Consider the following 17,660-nt stretch of genomic DNA (forward strand, 5'->3'; position numbering starts at 1 on the left):
GACAGAATCTTCAATCCACAAATGCTCTTGTCACTCCAAGGTATTTTGGTTAATGCCCTAAATAAAAATGTACTTTGGCCTTGACCTAGGAGTTGCCTAAAATGCATTGCACTTTCACTTAGTGGTTGATTATTGATTTGGAAAATTTCCAGCTCCTCTCAACTGGCAATGATGCCCTTGTGGTTATATTGTTGTGTTTCTACTGAAATCTGTTCCAAATGATGATGACACTACTAAGAATCTGAACGGGCCTCAGACCCGCAAAAGCATAGTTGAAACTTGAAACGAAGATAATTGCAACTCAATGAAGAACATGCTTCATATCGTACATCTGGATTATTCTTTTTCCCCTCCGCTAAAGGTGCTACAAAACATACAAGACACTCGATGCAAATCATCAAAATTGGGATCCAAGCACACAGATACGAAGATTTCACATTACAACTTGAGGAAAACAAACTCTTCTACTGCTGGAATCTCCCCAATCTTCTTCAACGTTACCTTGCTAGGTTGCTCATCCACTCCAATAGCCATTACAGCATGCTTCCGAGGCGCAACTCTTCCAACGCTCATGAAGCTCACATTCACGTTCTCCTCCCCCAAAATGCTCCCAACCTTTCCAATCATACCCGGCTGATCTACCTGTCTGCAAAGTATAATGCTACCTTCCAAACTCACATCCACTTCAAAAGACCCTACCTTTGTCAAATGGGGAATCCCATCTTTGACACGTCCCTCCACTGTAATCTCCCCAGACTCAGAAATGGCACTGGCAAATTTTGATTCCACATTAGCAATCTGAACCTGGATGAACTCAAGTGGACTCTCAGGTGAACCATCTAGAATTGATCGTTCTTCTGTTATTCGGAGTCCTCTCTGTTTAGCAGAGAAATCAGCATTCACCAAGTTCACAAAAACACTGGATATGGGCTCAATCAGACCCTTAGTGATCATGGCTCGGAGTAGCCTTGTGTCAAGGTCATCAGGAGCCCTGGCAGAAGCATATGTCACTTTCACTGACTTTACACCACTTCCACCGGATACTAACTGGACAGCCAGCCTCCCAAGTTTCTCAGCAAGTTCAACAAATGGTTTCAGCTCTGACAGAACCTGCAGTTCAGAAGAAAAAAATAGACAAGTCAAAACCTTAAGCTATTATGCCATAAACTTCATTTCTCAGTAAATTCTTTGAATTTATAAGAGAGAGACCAGTCTTTAATTTAGCAGCCTGTTTAGAGAACCACAGACCACCATGATAAAGCAAAATTGACTCAATGGTACATGATGTAAATAAGAAGTTTGGCGACAAACCCCTCCACAGACTTTCCTTTTTTGTAATAGACAACATATTTAGCCACAAACATCCATCTACTTTATTTTCCTGTCTACTGATATAAGTGGTTTCTAATTTCCAAGAATACCTATGCATAATTATTAAAAACATACTATAAACAACAAAATAAAATGATATGATACACTTTAATGTAACATGATACACATCCTTGATATGTATCTTATCTTAGTATGATATTATGTTACAATATAGATATTAAAAACAATTTGATACATGGTGCAACAAAAGCAATATTGATGCATGGCCCTATGACTATCCCTAATAGTTTCTAAGAAAAATACAAATTTGGAAAAAAAAAACCATTAAAAAAATTTATTCTATTAAAATGCATTTCAACATTGAAGATTGATGATAAAAGAGAGCAGTAAGATAATTCCACATGAGAATGTTAGAACTTATCAAAAGCAAACACGAAAGTTTGAAACTTAATAAACTTTATTCTAGTAATGAATATTGGAAAGTTGTTTTTCAATTTTTTTTTTTTTTGATGAATTGGAAGCTAACCTTGAACATAATGGTGAATGAAAGTGTTCTTTAATATGTTTTTTCCTTTTTCGATTTTTTTTCTTAGGGGCAAGAAATGACAAGTTTGGAAAGCCAGAACATTGAAAGTGGCACAATAACACATAGAATGTGTACAGTAAAATGCCATCTTAGTTAAGTTAGACCTGTCAAAATCTAGTGTTAAATGTTTTCATATATGAATTGATGGATGTCCCTTCCAATACTGGTTATATAATTTTCTATACTTCATTCTTCAAATATATATGCAGTTCTTATTGTGCGCATATTTTTTATATTTATTTCTTCACCATATGAAAAATTTTATGACACTTGATACGATGTTATACACAATACAAACAAATAGAAAAATGAAACACAAGACATTTCACGAGTTAACAACTATGCACCCAAGTCCAATCCAATCATAAACATGTTTTTTTAATCAGATTTTAACATTCATTAACACATGTTTAAATTGGAAAATTAGAAAATGCAGCATTGATCTTTGAAACTGAAATACATAAAACAAGGAACTATGGTTGAAGATTTAGAGTCAATTTTTTATGGCTGGAAAGATTGAACATAGTTCCTTACTTGAAATCATGGGTCTTGAATGCAATGAATAAAAATGGTGAAACAGAGAAAGTGTTTGGAATTATACCTCTGCAGGAACCATTGGTGCATTGACTGCAGTAGCAGCAAGCTCCCCCTTTAAGGCTCCAACAACAGCTTCAGCTATCTCAATGGCTACTCCTTCCTAAAGGTCAAATCCAAACATTACATAACAACATGGTGAGGGAAAAAAAGGAAGCATGACTAATATTGATCACTCAATGCACCTGAGCTTCCATAGTGCTGGCACCAAGATGAGGAGTCACAGTTACATTTTCATGTAGTATTAATTTGCTGTCTTTTGGGGGTGGCTCTTCTGTGAAAACATCAAGAGCAGCCTGAAACAAGAAAAATCATGTTATTCCCTTTTCTATGCCAAAAAATGAAAATAAAATAAATATTTTTCCTTCAAAAATGAGAAGCCAAGCACCTGTGCAACAATTCCAGCATCCAGTGCCCTCACAAGAGCTTCTTCATCAATTACCCCCCCACGAGCAACATTAATTATCCGAACTCCTTTCTTCATTTTGGCAAAAGTTTCATCATTGAGCATCTTCGACGTAGCAGGAGTAAGGGGCATATGAAGTGATATGAAATCTGCAGTTGATATGGCTTCATCAAAGCCCACAAGTTCCACACCTATTGCACGGGCACGGTCTGCAGCTGCATATGGATCATGTGCAATCACATGCATACCAAGCCCCTTGGCACGTCGGGTAACTTCTGACCCAACCTTACCAAACCCCATCACAGCAAGCGTTTTCCCAACAAGAGAAACACCCACATATTTGTTCCTTTGCCACTTCCCTGAAATGAGCGAAATTAAAATAAGTGAGAAGGCCCTAGGTGTTATTGGAATACTACTAGAAGCCAATTTTATTGTTGAATGTTCATGATTATGAAGCTCATACATTTAACTAACATAGTTAACTCTTGAACAAATCCACCAAGAACCCCACAAAACCTATAAGAAATCAATTATTAAGGGACACAATTCAATTGGGTTCTAATAATAATCTTCCAAAAAAAAATAATAATTGACCAGTGCCTGCTGGATACCTCAACACAAGTTTCCCCTTGTGAATTGAAAACAAAAAATGACAAAAAGAAAAAATTGCCTGAAATCCACATGTTTGTTTAATTTTTTCTTCCTTTTAGCACTTCCAAACAAATCTGGCAACTATATAAATTTACATGTTACCTAATGACAATTTGTCTATGCCCTCCCAAAGATGAAGCATGCTTCCTACTCTCATTCCCAGAATTCATATGAAATCCACAACTAAGCTAGATCTTAAAAACCACAGTAACCCATATATCGATCACATCTTTCAGGGTGGTAGGAAAGAAATGAAAGCCTTTGGCGTTCAGAGCTTTAGAATTTTCTTTGGTTTTGCAATCAAAGAGAACATTAATATATAACAACAACAACAACAACACCAGATCTAGCCAGGCAAAGGAAATCGTCCGATGAAATGATGAATAAAATCAAAATCCAATCCCAAAACCAAATCAACACTCACCAGATTTCACAGACGCATCAGCCTGCGCAACATTCCTCGCCATCGCCGTTAGGAGAGCGATCCCATGCTCCGCCGCCGCAACCGTATTCGCCGTGGGCGCATTCACCACAAGGCACCCATGCTCTGTCGCCGCGGCCAGATCCACGTTATCGATACCTACGCCAGCCCGTCCGACTACCTTCAAACGGCCGCTTGATGCCTCGAACACCTCTCGACTCACCTTGGTTCCACTACGGACGATCAAGGCGTCGCAGAGCGAGATCTTGGTGCACAGCTCCTCCGGGCTCAGATTATACGCGCAATCAACGTTAGCAAAATCTTTCAGCAGATCGAGCCCCGCCGCTCCCAGCTTTTCCGCAACCAAAACCGTCGGTTTCGCATCCAAGGCCGTCGCCACCACCACTAACGACCGACGCCGTCGGGGCACCACGACGGCGACAGAGAAGGCGGGGGCCAACGATAGCTTCCGTGACAGAGAATTAGAAGAGAGCTTGTTTGATGGAAAGAGAGTCGATGAAGACGCAGCGGCCATAGCTGTATGCCGGAGGTGGATCGTGCTAAGCTGCGCCGTAGGGACGGTTGAGCTGATAGTGGAAGTGAGACAGGAGCCTATGATGCATTTTATAGTGGTTTTGCGATGGTCTCGCCCGTGATTGGGCGCGGGAAAGTCGATGAAGGGTTTGGGGGTTGTTTGGATTGTCTTCATTTATATTTGGTTTTGTAAGTAACCTTCTACCTTTATGGGCATTTGTCCCCATAATACCATACGTATATAACCAATTTTGGAAATTCAACTTTTTTTTTCTTTTTATTTTGATAAAAATATCTTTACTCTTTTCTTATAAAAATAATTATAAATACTTAAAATAATAAACAACATTTATATAATAAAAAAATTAGTTATTTTTTGAATAAAAACACAAAAATGATTAGACTGGTAAATTTAAAGATTATTTCAACCATTTTAACTCATTAATTCATATATTTTAAAGACATTTAGGTCATTTTTGTTGTCAAAAGTAATAACAAAATAAATACGAAGAAGGATGATTTTTTATATTTAATTATATTATGAAAAATATCAAATATAATAAAAATTAATTAAAACCTTAGGGCCTATTTGGCTAAATGCTCAATTACAATATGTATATATATAAACTAATATTTAGGAGTTAAGGAGTATATGAAAAGGAAAAATAATGAGACAAAAAATAAATTTATGTAATTCATTCTTACTATATTTTATTTTATATTTTACATACAAAATAATACTATGAAAAAATAACCATTTTTGCTATACCCAATTTTTTTTATAATCTATTTATTATAATGAAATGAATTAATATTTTTAATAGTTTAGGATCTGTTTGGTAACTGTTTTTTAATATTTTATAGAATAAAAGTCTGTTTGAAACCTAAAATGTTTTTAACTTTATATAATTATTTTTTTAAATAAATCTAAAAAATAGATAAAAATAACAAAAATAATAATTAAAAAATATCTAAAAACATCTTATTTAAGTTCTTAAGAACATAAAAGAGAAAATGGATCAAATGTATTTTTTTTATTATTTTTTTTTAGAGAATGAAAAACTATTTTTAAATAAAAAAATTATTTTTGAAAATAGTTACCAAAGTTCCACAAGGGTAGAATTATAAGAAAAAGGAATTTTGCAAGCAAAGCAAAAATAGAAAAAGGTCAAAAATGTCAAGGTAACGGAGACAAAAGAAAGAAAATCTAGAACCATCTATTACGTAGGCCCCACGAGGGTTGGTGAGGAGGGCATGAAAATCCCCATTTTGCTTTCTCAACAAGACAGGGTTGGTGATGGATCCGGATCTCGTATCGGCCTTCTACTGTGTACATAAAAAAACTTCGAAATCTAGATATTCATATGTATCTTTCTCCTTCGGATACCTTTTCATGGGATAATCATAAAGAAAATAAAAAGTTGTTACACAGATGATATGATATAAAGATCCTTAATTGTATAAAAAGATTATATGATTAAAGGTGTGCTGGCGCTGACCAACATTTCACGTACTAAATACCTACTCCATCTCTTATTTATTTGTGTTCTATTCCAAATATGTACCACTTCAATCTCTAGATGCTCACATAATTGTACATGTGTACATCTTTAGGGATATGGAACAAAAAAAATGTTTAGAAAAATGTACACGTGTACATCTTATTTATTTGTTGTTCTTTATGGAAAATATGTACGTGTGTTATCATCTTTAGGGATATGGAACAAAAAAATTGTTTAGAAAAAGACGCATAATTGAATCTAATCCCAATCCAATCCGATAGAACCCATTGATTTTGTGCTTTTTATTTTTATCTTTTATGTTTTCATAGTTCTGATTTTATGAGTGTCAAATCAAATAAAAGATTCCCCATTCCAAAAATTGAAAATAATTTGAACCAAAGGTTAAAAGACAAAAAGGGGTCTAAGGGGAAATCAATCATATAATAATAAAAATTGTGTACGATGGTGTTTGTTTTTTGATTGAATAGAAAAAACAAAAATATTTTACTTTTTCTATTCAGTTAAAAATACTTTATTAATATTAATCAATATAACTAAAGTGAACTTATTATCAATAAATTTAATTTAATTATGTTGGTTGATGTTAATGAATTATTTTTAGGTGAATCGAAAAAATCAAATATTTTAACTTTTTTTATTTAGTCAAAAAACAAACATTACCTTGGAAAGTTTCAATAAAAGCCTCTGGTCATAAAGAAACAACATCGATCCTAAACCACTTGACAATTTTTTTTTTTTTTCGAACCTAATCAATATCCTCGATTGCTAAAAGAAAAAAAAAGGTCTTAATAATATTCTCACTTCTAAACTTTCTAATGGTACCTGACAAGAAGTGGTACTTGGTTGAGGAACACTGAGTAAATCATCGACCTTTAAAAATCCAAATTCCTACTTATTAGGATCTGAATTCTTATTAGTTGAAGGAAGACCAATGATGAACCCATTCGTACCTGTCTAAGGAGACAAATCCCACTCATACTAGATGCAAGACCTCTTAACATTATAAATGTATAGTATATCCCTCATTGTGATCCTAAGCTTCTTTAGGTAATCCAAAATGAACAACACCATGATCATATAAATGATATTTATGGTAAATTGGTTGGGAACAAGACTTGAAGAGAGGGACAAAAGGCAAACTCAAGTTGGCCTCAAAATAGATATCGTGAAGGAATAGTTCTCCTTCAATAGAAGTCCCTGCTACTAAATCAACTTCACCTTCTTCTACAAATTGTAAACCTACCAATGACAAAATAGTAATTCAGCCCAAAACCCTTTTATTGAATTAGAAAGCTTCATTCTCTTTCTTTTCTTAGTCAATGCAAAGAAATAAAAAAGCTTATGAGATGGGAATTAATTAAGGACTACATAAGAAAGAAAGAACACCTTATTAGACTTAACCTCTTCCAAAACTAAGGAAAACCCAAGTGAAGAAGAAAACACAACTAATTCAAATAAAATGTATCATTCTCATTGGGAAGATCAACTAAATCATCAACAAGTGGCAAAATAAGAATCGCATGACATATGACTTTGAGCAATGGAAAGAGAACAACCGCTAGTGCTATAAAAAAATGCTTACTATGTCATCATTCCTAGAGTAATCACTCCCATTAGTAGAATGATAACCCTAACTCTTAACGCTTCTTGCTAAAGAGATTGTAGGGGAGGTCCTTATTGAAAACCTCGAATTACTTTGTTCTCATGCCCTGAATCTTGTAAAATGCATGTATCTATCCTTAGACATCTCTAAATTTATTACAGTGGAATAAAATGATAATAAAACAATTATTACCTATAGATTTAGAAATATAATACTTATACTTGGATCTAAATATTCCTAAATCAATTATTTGTGGTGAAGAACATATCTGAATAGTCTAGAGGTTTTGTACACAAGATTTTCTGTTCGATGACTCGAATCGTGATCTTGGCACTCTTGGCATTCCAAAGTGTGGGCTTTGAAAGTGTGGAAACCTTAGCTCTCTCTCTCTCTCTTTGGAGGTGGAAGACGACTAACTAAAGTCATGAGGAAACCATAACCCCATAAAAGGGTATTTATAGGGTTTCGTTATTAGGCTTGAGTAACTTGAGTTGACCAAAGCTTAAGAGTCACTTAATCTATCCCAAAACGGGTCATAAGTGATTAATTAGCCACATGAGGTCATCTAATTAATCAATTGACCTAATTCAGAGACTTTATTCACAATTCTCTGTACAATCTTACATAATTACCAAATCACCTTTATGCAAAAGAGTGAACCTAGAGTCAATCCAATCCTTATAAATTGTGTCATCATGGTATATAAGGTCAAAGTTGGGACCATTAGAACTCATAAAAGTACTGACTTCTTCATAATTTAATTCTAAAATTGATTTGATATTCCACTAAAAAGAATTAACTACATTCCAATACTCTATATAAATAACAACAAGATGAAGTTCGGGTTTGTGACCTACTATCAATTGCATGTAGACTCCCCATGAATTAGTGTTTGTAATCTAACAAGGTAGAGTTATCACTTATCAAGATTATCTCTTAAATCATTGAATTACAAATCTCATTTATTATGTGATCAACTGATATACTCTAGCTTCAATAAGTATATGTCAAATTCCACTAAATGAATTACTACAACCACATATTTTATGATCAAATGTCCTTTGGATCACCCAATGTGACATATTGTCTCAATCCATGAGATATCATGATGCCTTTATAGAGAATACATATTACTACCAACTTTCATCAATAGTGATCCGATTCATAAAGATATATGATCACTTTAAGATCTCAACCATAGGTCAAAGTCTGCTATTGATTTTGGCACAGATTCAATATCTTCTCAAGATTAAGAGTCCATGTAGTATAATAGCTTGATGAATCATAACAATTAATAGTCTTGCGTTATGATTCACCATAAGTTCTATCCAATTTGCATCACATATATTAATGCACTCACCATGAGAAACTCATCCCGATGGCCAAGACAAGTCATCTCTCCAATTAGGAGGTAGTGCATTATAGTCTCTATTGGATTGCCCATTCCATGAATTGGTTGTGAATAACTTATTTACTTACAAGGAATCCATGATTTGTATCTTTTGTACAACTTCTAATGTATTCAAATTATGTACAATACAAGAGACATAAGTCGAATGCTTAAATTAATGTCAATACATCAAAGAGATAACAAGGGGACAATTAAATCTAACTTTGTTATATCATATTTTACTTTTAGAGGCTCAATCTCAATAGTCCTAAAATGGTAAAAACAAACCCCAAGAAAAAGTACTTGCCTCCTATCTAAACCAAATCATCAAGTCAAGGGAAAATCCTAACCTAGAAATAGCTAACCTAAACATTCTAGCTACCTCAAAGTTTGGGAGAATGACTCAACCTCCACAAAGCAAGTTGTTCTTGAAACCATCACATGTTAATCTAGTTAAGGGTCGAGTTTTCTCTATCGAAAAGCTTACATGAATCATGAAAAAGAAATTTGTGAAAGAAAGCCAAGGGCTTGTTTGGAAACTATTTTTTAGAACAATTTTTTATTCTCCATAACAAAAAATACAGAAAATACATTTGACAAAAAAAAAACCGTTTTATGTTCTTAATAATAGAAAATAGGATGTTTTTAGAAAACATCTTTTAGTTGTTTTATGATGTTTTCATTTGTTTTCTGAGGATTGTTCTAAGAAATAATTATACAAATACATAAAATGATTAAAAATAAAATACTATATATAAAAATTATTTTAAAAACATATTTAAAAATATTAAAAGCTAAAAATATTTAAGGTTTTCAAATAGACTTTTGTTTTACAAAAATCAAAGAATAGTTTTCAAAAATTATTCTCAAAAACTATTTTTTAAAATTGTTTTAAAAAATTATTCTCAAAAACTATTTTTAAAAATTGTTTTCGAAAACGGTTACCAAACATGCCCCAAGCCCCTCAATGGAATTGTAAAATCGAAACCATTAAAGGAAGGGGAGGGAGGAAATGATCATTCCCTCCCTTTGACTTTGGCAAAACCTTATATCTAAAGAATTCTATCTTCTTCAGTAATGTTCTTGGATTGAGCTTCCACTTAATGGATCGGGCTATTGATTCATCCCTTGTAATATGATATCTTTATAGTTAAAATTAATTTTTAACTATTTTTATTACATAAATGGTTCAAAAGCTTCATGGATATGATTTTTAAGTTAGAATTTTATATAAAAAAGATTAAACACACACACAAACCTTAGCATTACATGAAAATACATTTAGAGAGTTCATAAGACCATTAGGAGTTCATTCGAGACAAAAGATCAAACATCGAAGATAAAACCAATACCATGGTAGAAGATCTATGAGCTTTGAAAGAGTTCAAAATAATAATCCCTTAAAAAACAATTAAACGTTGTCACATACACAATATGAATAGTGTGCAAGTAGAGTTGGAAGTAAATCTCATGAAACATCTCCGAAAATAAAGAGATTTTAGGGTTGTTTGGGATAACTTCCTATTTTTTACTTTAGCTAGAAATGAAAGGCAAAGACAATTTTTAGAAGGTTATATTAGTATGGTAAAATTTTATTAGACATGAAATAACTTGTTATATAAATTAAAATAGAATTTTTATGAGAAGTAACATTTTTCTAACTTCCATACTCAATTCTTTTTTAAACCATAAACTCTTTAAACTAAATAAACTAAATATACACAAAAACTCTTATTGAGCTGAAAAACAAGCTTTTGACTTTTGATAAGTCAATCCAAACAAGCTCTCCATGGACCATTCTTTTGGTGATTTTGGTACTAGGGAAACCCATAAATAATTAAGTTTGTTTGTTTGGTGTTTTCGAAAATTGTTTAATGTTTTTTTAGAACAAAAAACACATTTAGTAAGGGAGTGTTTTTTATTCTCTGTGTTCTCTTTGCACTGCAAGTATTTCCACTAGCTCCATGGTCAGCAACCTCTACTTAAAAACTTCCAAACCCCTCTGTCCACTTCCTAAACTTGGGGTTTTTGCTGAGATTTCTTTTTATTATCAATAAATTTGTTCGGGGTTGAAGGGATGGTGGTTTCAAGATTGCAATCATTGATTTTGTTAGAGATGAGGGTGTTTCTTCATACAGACCTACAACTGCGCCTTGCGCACATGGCTTCTCGCTTTTGAAGACTCAACCACACTGGTTTTTTCACGTTCTGACCGTGGTTTGCTCCGCCTTTAATGGCGTTTTTAGCTAAATCTGTAATAAGGTTTTTTTTTTTTTCTTCAGCAAGTTTTTGTTTCTGGGTTGTAAGCTCATTTTCTTTTTTGAGTCTATTTGGGTGCTGAGAAAGCTTAGGAAAAAAAGTGGGAGCTAGGAATCTTGTTTTTCTTTCTTTTACCATTGTTGCATGAGTAGGACCGGCTTAGTGGATACAATTTTTGTTCTCGCTCTTTTGATCTAGTCATCGGAAGTGCTGGTCGATTGTTCTGCTATTTTCTGCTTTTTCTTTGCAAGTAATTTCAACTAGGTCTGAAGTAGTTTTTCTATGATCCCGAATTCCAATACTAGTTCTTCTATAATCAGAAATGGAACGAAACCTCATGGTATATAATTAACACATAACACACACATACCCAAAAAGATTATGATACGAAAGGTAGTAAAAGAGCATAAAGAAGACAGCTTTGTCAAAAGACAGGAGAGGAAAGAGAGATTGAATTCTCCCTTGAAGAATCAAGAAGAAGCTGGTGGGGGTGCAAAGTTGGCAAGGTATGCATCAGCCAGCATTTGCCCAAGTCTAACCTGGGCCTCCGTGGTTAGATGAAGATGATCCTCTTTCAGTGGCAATCCCTTGGCGTCTACACACACTACATTGGGAAAATCGATCTCCTTCTGCGCTTCTCTCACTCTTTCCATGTACTTGCTATCACCCGATGCTATTGCAACCTGTTCACAATTTGGAATCAATTCCATCAAATCAATCCATGTTGATTTCCCTTTTGGGATGATAATCTCTGAATTCTGAATCAATCAGATGTTGAGATTATGGAATTTATTAGGGGATTTGACGAACCTGGATGATTGGGAGAGAAGGCGAGCCCAGATCTTGACGAACATTTTGGATTAAGCTCTCCATGTTATCCTTGTACGACTTAGCGTCGTTATACGACGACGTATCACTCTCTCCCTGATACCACAGCAGCGCCTTGATCTCCCCTCCGCTCTTCACCGACTCTTTAGCCCTGTTCACCATGTTCTCGTACAAGGGCTGTCCACGCGCCCACTCTTTGATGGCGGTGCCGCCCACCGCGCACGGCACCAGCCCCAACACCCCCACGCGCTTTCTCACGGCGTTTGCGAACGACATCCCCGGCCCCACGCCACAGGCCTTCTTGGTATCGATATCGGCGTGGAGGGGCTCGCGGGCGGACTCCCAGTGGAGCTGGGCGTTGAGGCGGAGGATGGAGGAGTCGGGGCTGCACTCCGGCGGAACCACCCCGTCCCATTTGTGGTGGCCGTTGACGCCGCCGCGGCCGGCCATGTTGCTCTGGCCGGAGAGAATGAAGATTTGCTTGGAAGGGCGGTTTTCTGTGCTCTGGTTTGAGCTTGCAATTCCCATGGCTAGGATCTGGGTTGAGGGTCAAGGGGGAAAGTGAAGTGTCGGGTTTTTTATGAGTGGGTGTGGGTGTGGGTGGGGTCAGTGTTTGGCGCCCACCAGATGGGGCTAGTGATTAGCCAACAGGTGATGTATCAAAAGTGATGCAGGCAAATCATAGGTACCCACAATGGTTACAAACAAGGAAAATTCCTAGCAGAAGCCACGGCTACCCGCGAAAGTTCCCAATATCCTGTTTGAAAAATTCACCTCCCGCAATTTTAAGTGTGTATGAAAAATCCATCCATTTTCAAGTATGAACAACCAATTGAATCCAATTGATTTGATTTGATTTGACTTGAGTATAACTTCTTCGGGTTAGTCCCATTCACTTTGAACCTTAAACCTAATACCATGTTTAGACATCGTAAATAATGGAATTGGAAAACCAATTCAAGGTTACAAGGTTTAATAACCAATTTGGTAATGATCTTAAGAAATATTTTTAATTTTTTTAATATTTTATCTTTTAATTATTAGAAAAACTAAAACCATTTCCTAAATTTAATGTCAAACACATTATAAGATTCATATGATTGAGCCTATGACCTAAAACCCCGATATCATATTTCTATAATTTTATAATTCATATTATCTTATATTATATTATTTATTTATTTGATTTCTAATTTTTAATATATATATTAACTGATAATTAGATCATATATCATTTGATGTAATTAGAATGATATATAAAATTGATTTTTTGCTATAATCTTGAAATATTTTCTTATGGACTAATATATTTAAGTTTTATTATAAATATCTAGAAGAAATTTTTAAAAATATTGTAAGTGGGTTTCATCTAAATTAAACTTGACTAAACCAAATTTTAAAACCTTACAATCCTACCAATTCATGTCTAATCTAATGAACTTAAACCTAATCCGAGCTTTATGAGTTTGAAACAATAGGTACATGAGGAACTTGAGTTGAGTATCAAACTCTTAATCAAGTAAGAATTCTACTATCTTGAAAACTTGAGCCATAAGCCTTCAATTTCTACATTTGGATTTCAAGGTTCTAGTAAACTTTTACAATCTCCTTAAATAATAAACCTACTTAAATAACTTCTTTCCTAATAGTTAGGTAAGAATGAATTAATGAACTTCAAACCTAGTAGCAAATTAGAATCTTTATACAAGACGAGATTATGAAGGATTTGAAGGTGCACAAAATGGTTTGTAAGTTGAGAGTTGGATGCACTTATGGAAGAGCTTTGAACGAAAAAAAGAAAAAAAAAAGAAAAAAAAAGAGGTTTTGTTATTGAATGTTGTTGTTTTCTTGTTAATAAATGCTCTAAAACCCTTTAATATATAATTTTTCTGTTCGAGGACCCCAGTGGCCATAAACAAGTCTTGACCAATCGAGTAATCGTTTTAACTGATTCACTAGTTGTTATGCATTTAATGCATCGATAGATGATCATTGGGGTTCAACCCTAACTGGTTGAACAACCAATTCGACTAGTTGAGGCTTTGTCTTAATTGGATACACCTAAGCCATTTGAAGTAAGAAGGTTGCAAAGTGTCACTTGACTTATTAAGCCCAATCAGCTCAATCGATTCTTCACCCTCTCAATTGGACCCATTATAAAGTATTTAAATAGTCCAGTTAAAACCTCTAGCAATTTGTGATTAACTTCTTAAAACCTTTTAGGACAAGTTTAAAAAGAATTTGGTTCAAGGTTTTAATCTCCAATATTTTTTTTTATGAAAATGATATTTTTATGTTCAAGGATGGATCAATTTAAAGCTTTAAGTGCATCAAAATGATTTAGACTCAAGTGCACCAACAAATACCAATCTTATATAAGGTCTTAGGTCACTCCAAGTCTTCCAAGATTTCAAGTCTTCATGGTATTGATTTTCTTCCATGGTTGTTTAAGCATTGTTTGAATTTTCACAAGTAAACCAAAAATACTTACCTTAATTTGAATGTTAGTAACCTTAACCTTATTTTGTAATCATCAAAATTCAATCAGGAGAATCCTTGAACTAACAATTTCATTATCTTTGAGGTTTTCATCAAAATATATTGGCTCTTCTCGCAAGGCAATAATAGTTTTAATACATTTGTCTAGTACATCCAATCATTCATATTGTGCTTAATTTTTGCATGAAACCTAGACTTTCATAATGACAAAAAAATCTGCCTTACAAGGTTATAGTTCATTGAAGGTTGTATACATGAGCCTACATAGAAGTGCTAACGTGTACTAAAAAACAATGCAAGAAACCTAATAGTTTTAATACATTTGTCTTGTACATCAAATCAATCATATTATGCATAATTTTCGAAAGAAAACTAGATTTTCATAATGACAAGGGTCGGGGTGGCAAGAATACTAATTGGATAGTTAAGTGGTAACCAAAGTTTCCTCCTAATCCAAAGGGTAAAGATTCAAACCCTTGTGAAAGAAGGATTTTTTTCCCTAATTTCAGGGGGGTCAATTTGCCCTTGTAAGCCTTATGTTATATTTTTAGTGCATTTAACTCACATATTTAGTATATTTATATCATAGTTATCTCTTAAGAGTAAACTTCATTACTTTGAGACTATCTTATTATGCCATATTAACTTTTTATAATAAGGCATGATAGTTTTAGTTCATTTATCTTGATCGTCAAAGAAAATCAATATAGTAATGAAAGCATGGAATAAAAATTGGACATACTAAGCAATCACATAGGTTCACACCTTGTGGCAAATTAGCTAAGAGTTGGTGACAACTTGTGTGGAATCTATGCTTGTTAAACTAAAGGTAAGAAAATGAAAGAATGAAATGAAACATATCAATCTTGACAAAAAAAGAAAAAAAACAAAACAAAAACAAAACAAAACACCAAACAAGGAAACAAAGGGAGCAAATAAAAAATAGTTTTTTATCTTAAAAAATATTGAACAAGTTCTTTACTAGAAATAAGTTTTTGAAAATTTGTTTCGAAAGTGAGTTATTTTTTATAAAAAATTTAAGGAGTTTTTAAAGCTATGTTTGATTCACAAAAAGTATTAAGGAAAAAAAATAATAAAGAAAATGATTTTATCATGTTTGGTTTTAATATGAAAAATATATAAAAAAAATCACATATAATTAAAATTAGTTAGAAATTTATATATTTTAAAATTATTTAATCTTTGTATAGAAGAGGAAAAATAAGTGAAATAAGTTTGAAATAGCATATAAATTAACTTATTGATTTTAAATCTTTTTTTTTTTTTTTACTTTTTTTTACTTTTTCTTTTTCTATTTTCTTTCCCTCGTATTGTTTCTCATATTTTTTTTTCTTTTTCTTAACCAAACGTAGCATAAGTATATTTTATAGACCATTCTAATAAATAATTAAAAATACAGATAATATTTTAAATTTTTCATATTATACATAAATATCCTATCCTTTTATAAAATGTAAATTCTAAAAATTATTTTTTATATTTAAATTCTAAATAGAATTATTTATATAAATGATTAAAACCTAAACAAACTATTAAGCCTATCCAAACCCTCATCCTAAACTTTCCATTGTCCCTTCTTGAATCAATCTAGTAGAATTTATTGCCATGCTATCTCTTGGTTGAGCCTGTCTAGCAATTGGATATGCAAATTGACCAAGATAACATTTGATCAGAAGATCTTAGAGATGCAGATTGACCAAGTCTATTTTAAAATAGGAAATAAAAATATTAGTAGGAAAGCATGAGATATTTCATTTTTGGTAATTGTTCTTTAAAATCATTTATATAAAAAAATATTTTAAATTTGATGAACTTTTAATAGGTAACTATATTTTTAGAATTTGTTTCGACAATGGTTTTTAAGAGCATTTTTAGTTGTTTTTTATATGGTATATATTAAAAATTACAATTGAAAAATCGGAGAACATTGTTAAAATCATGCATCATACGAAAGTATACAATAATTTTGGGTTGCATTGCACAAATTGATATTCGAATGGGCTTATGTTTCTTCGAATATTTAATCTCTAAGGTGAATGTGAATGAGTATTCGAATAGTTAAATCTAGAAATGACACGCATGAGTATGATATTGAATAATATAAAAATAATTAATTTCATCTTAGTTAATTGATTTTTAGATAAGATGATTTTAGTTTTTGATCCTTTAACAATTTTGAACCTTTTGGTTCATTTCCTACCATTTCTTATGCTCAATATTCATTTCAATGCAATTTTCAAGCACTAGGATGCCCTAGGATCATGTGGTTGACTCTTTGGTTCATTTATACCAATCATACCATTTTGGTTTCTAGTTAAAACTATGATTTTTAACTTATATTTCTTACAATTTACGAGCATTGTTTCATCAAAGTAGTCTTTGAACAAAATTCACAAGCAATTCAACAATCAAATTGGAAAAATAAAGATTGAGTTGGGTTGCAACTTTCATGGCTCAACCCACACCTTCCTAACTTATAATTCAAACTAGTATGTGCAAGAATTGAATAGGTAAGGGTCAAAGTTTGGAATAGACAAATACCCATCCCAAAATAATAGCACATTGCACTTCAACATTACGCTCAACCTGAACCCTAACCCTTGCCTCTTATACCAAAATTTCAATTGAGTTTTGACTATTTCATATAATGACCTGCTTCAAATTATGTAAATATTATTCACAGTGAGCTTAAAGAACCCTTATAACTGTAAAATACATTAATAAGATTAAAATAAAAAATTCATAGAAACATGGAGTAAAAAACTTTTTCTCCTATTCATATCACATTTCACTCACTTCATCTAGATATTAATTAATGTCTAATAAAAATGTATGAAGCCTTTTATAATATTTGACCACCACCATTTGAATGATCCATCTCCCGACTTAAAAGAAGCATTATTACACAACAACATATTTAAATATTAATGCTTGAGCTTGGTAGTTGCCATTTAAGTTAAATAAGTAATTTATCTTCAAGACTCATTTAAGTTTATTCTCTTATATGATAACA

At 33.0% G+C, this 17,660-nt stretch overlaps 2 protein-coding genes across 2 annotated transcripts; both read right to left on the bottom strand.

Moving 5' to 3' along the window:
- Positions 1-272: 272 nt before the first annotated feature.
- Positions 273-4,730, bottom strand: LOC100260655 (D-3-phosphoglycerate dehydrogenase 3, chloroplastic). Its single transcript, XM_002285322.4, has 5 exons — positions 3,994-4,730; positions 2,901-3,277; positions 2,698-2,808; positions 2,520-2,615; positions 273-1,110 (listed from the first exon to the last, which is right to left on the bottom strand). Exons 1-5 carry the CDS (start codon positions 4,697-4,699, stop codon positions 439-441), a joined length of 1,962 nt encoding a protein of 653 aa, XP_002285358.2. The 5' UTR covers positions 4,700-4,730; the 3' UTR covers positions 273-438.
- A 6,892-nt stretch (positions 4,731-11,622) lies between these two features.
- LOC100260676 (probable carbohydrate esterase At4g34215) lies at positions 11,623-12,886 on the bottom strand. The gene is made up of 2 exons (XM_019218129.2): positions 12,110-12,886; positions 11,623-11,982 (listed from the first exon to the last, which is right to left on the bottom strand). Exons 1-2 carry the CDS (start codon positions 12,653-12,655, stop codon positions 11,770-11,772), a joined length of 759 nt encoding a protein of 252 aa, XP_019073674.1. The 5' UTR covers positions 12,656-12,886; the 3' UTR covers positions 11,623-11,769.
- Positions 12,887-17,660: the final 4,774 nt, after the last annotated feature.

This window comes from Vitis vinifera, chromosome 3, assembly GCF_030704535.1.
Source record: "Vitis vinifera cultivar Pinot Noir 40024 chromosome 3, ASM3070453v1".
Lineage (NCBI taxonomy): Eukaryota > Viridiplantae > Streptophyta > Magnoliopsida > Vitales > Vitaceae > Vitis > Vitis vinifera.

Excerpts from the sequence above, each read along its gene's own strand:
- LOC100260676 (XM_019218129.2), bottom strand. The coding sequence starts at position 12,655 with ATGGGAATTGCAAGCTCAAACCAGAGCACAGAAAACCGCCCTTCCAAG. Across the intron at positions 11,983-12,109 it reads CTTCTCTCCCAATCATCCAG|GTTGCAATAGCATCGGGTGA; the intron begins GTTCGTCAAATC and ends AATTGTGAACAG.
- LOC100260655 (XM_002285322.4), bottom strand. The coding sequence starts at position 4,699 with ATGAAGACAATCCAAACAACCCCCAAACCCTTCATCGACTTTCCCGCG. Across the intron at positions 3,278-3,993 it reads TGATGCGTCTGTGAAATCTG|GGAAGTGGCAAAGGAACAAA; the intron begins GTGAGTGTTGAT and ends CGCTCATTTCAG. Across the intron at positions 1,111-2,519 it reads CACCAATGGTTCCTGCAGAG|GTTCTGTCAGAGCTGAAACC; the intron begins GTATAATTCCAA and ends TCTGAACTGCAG.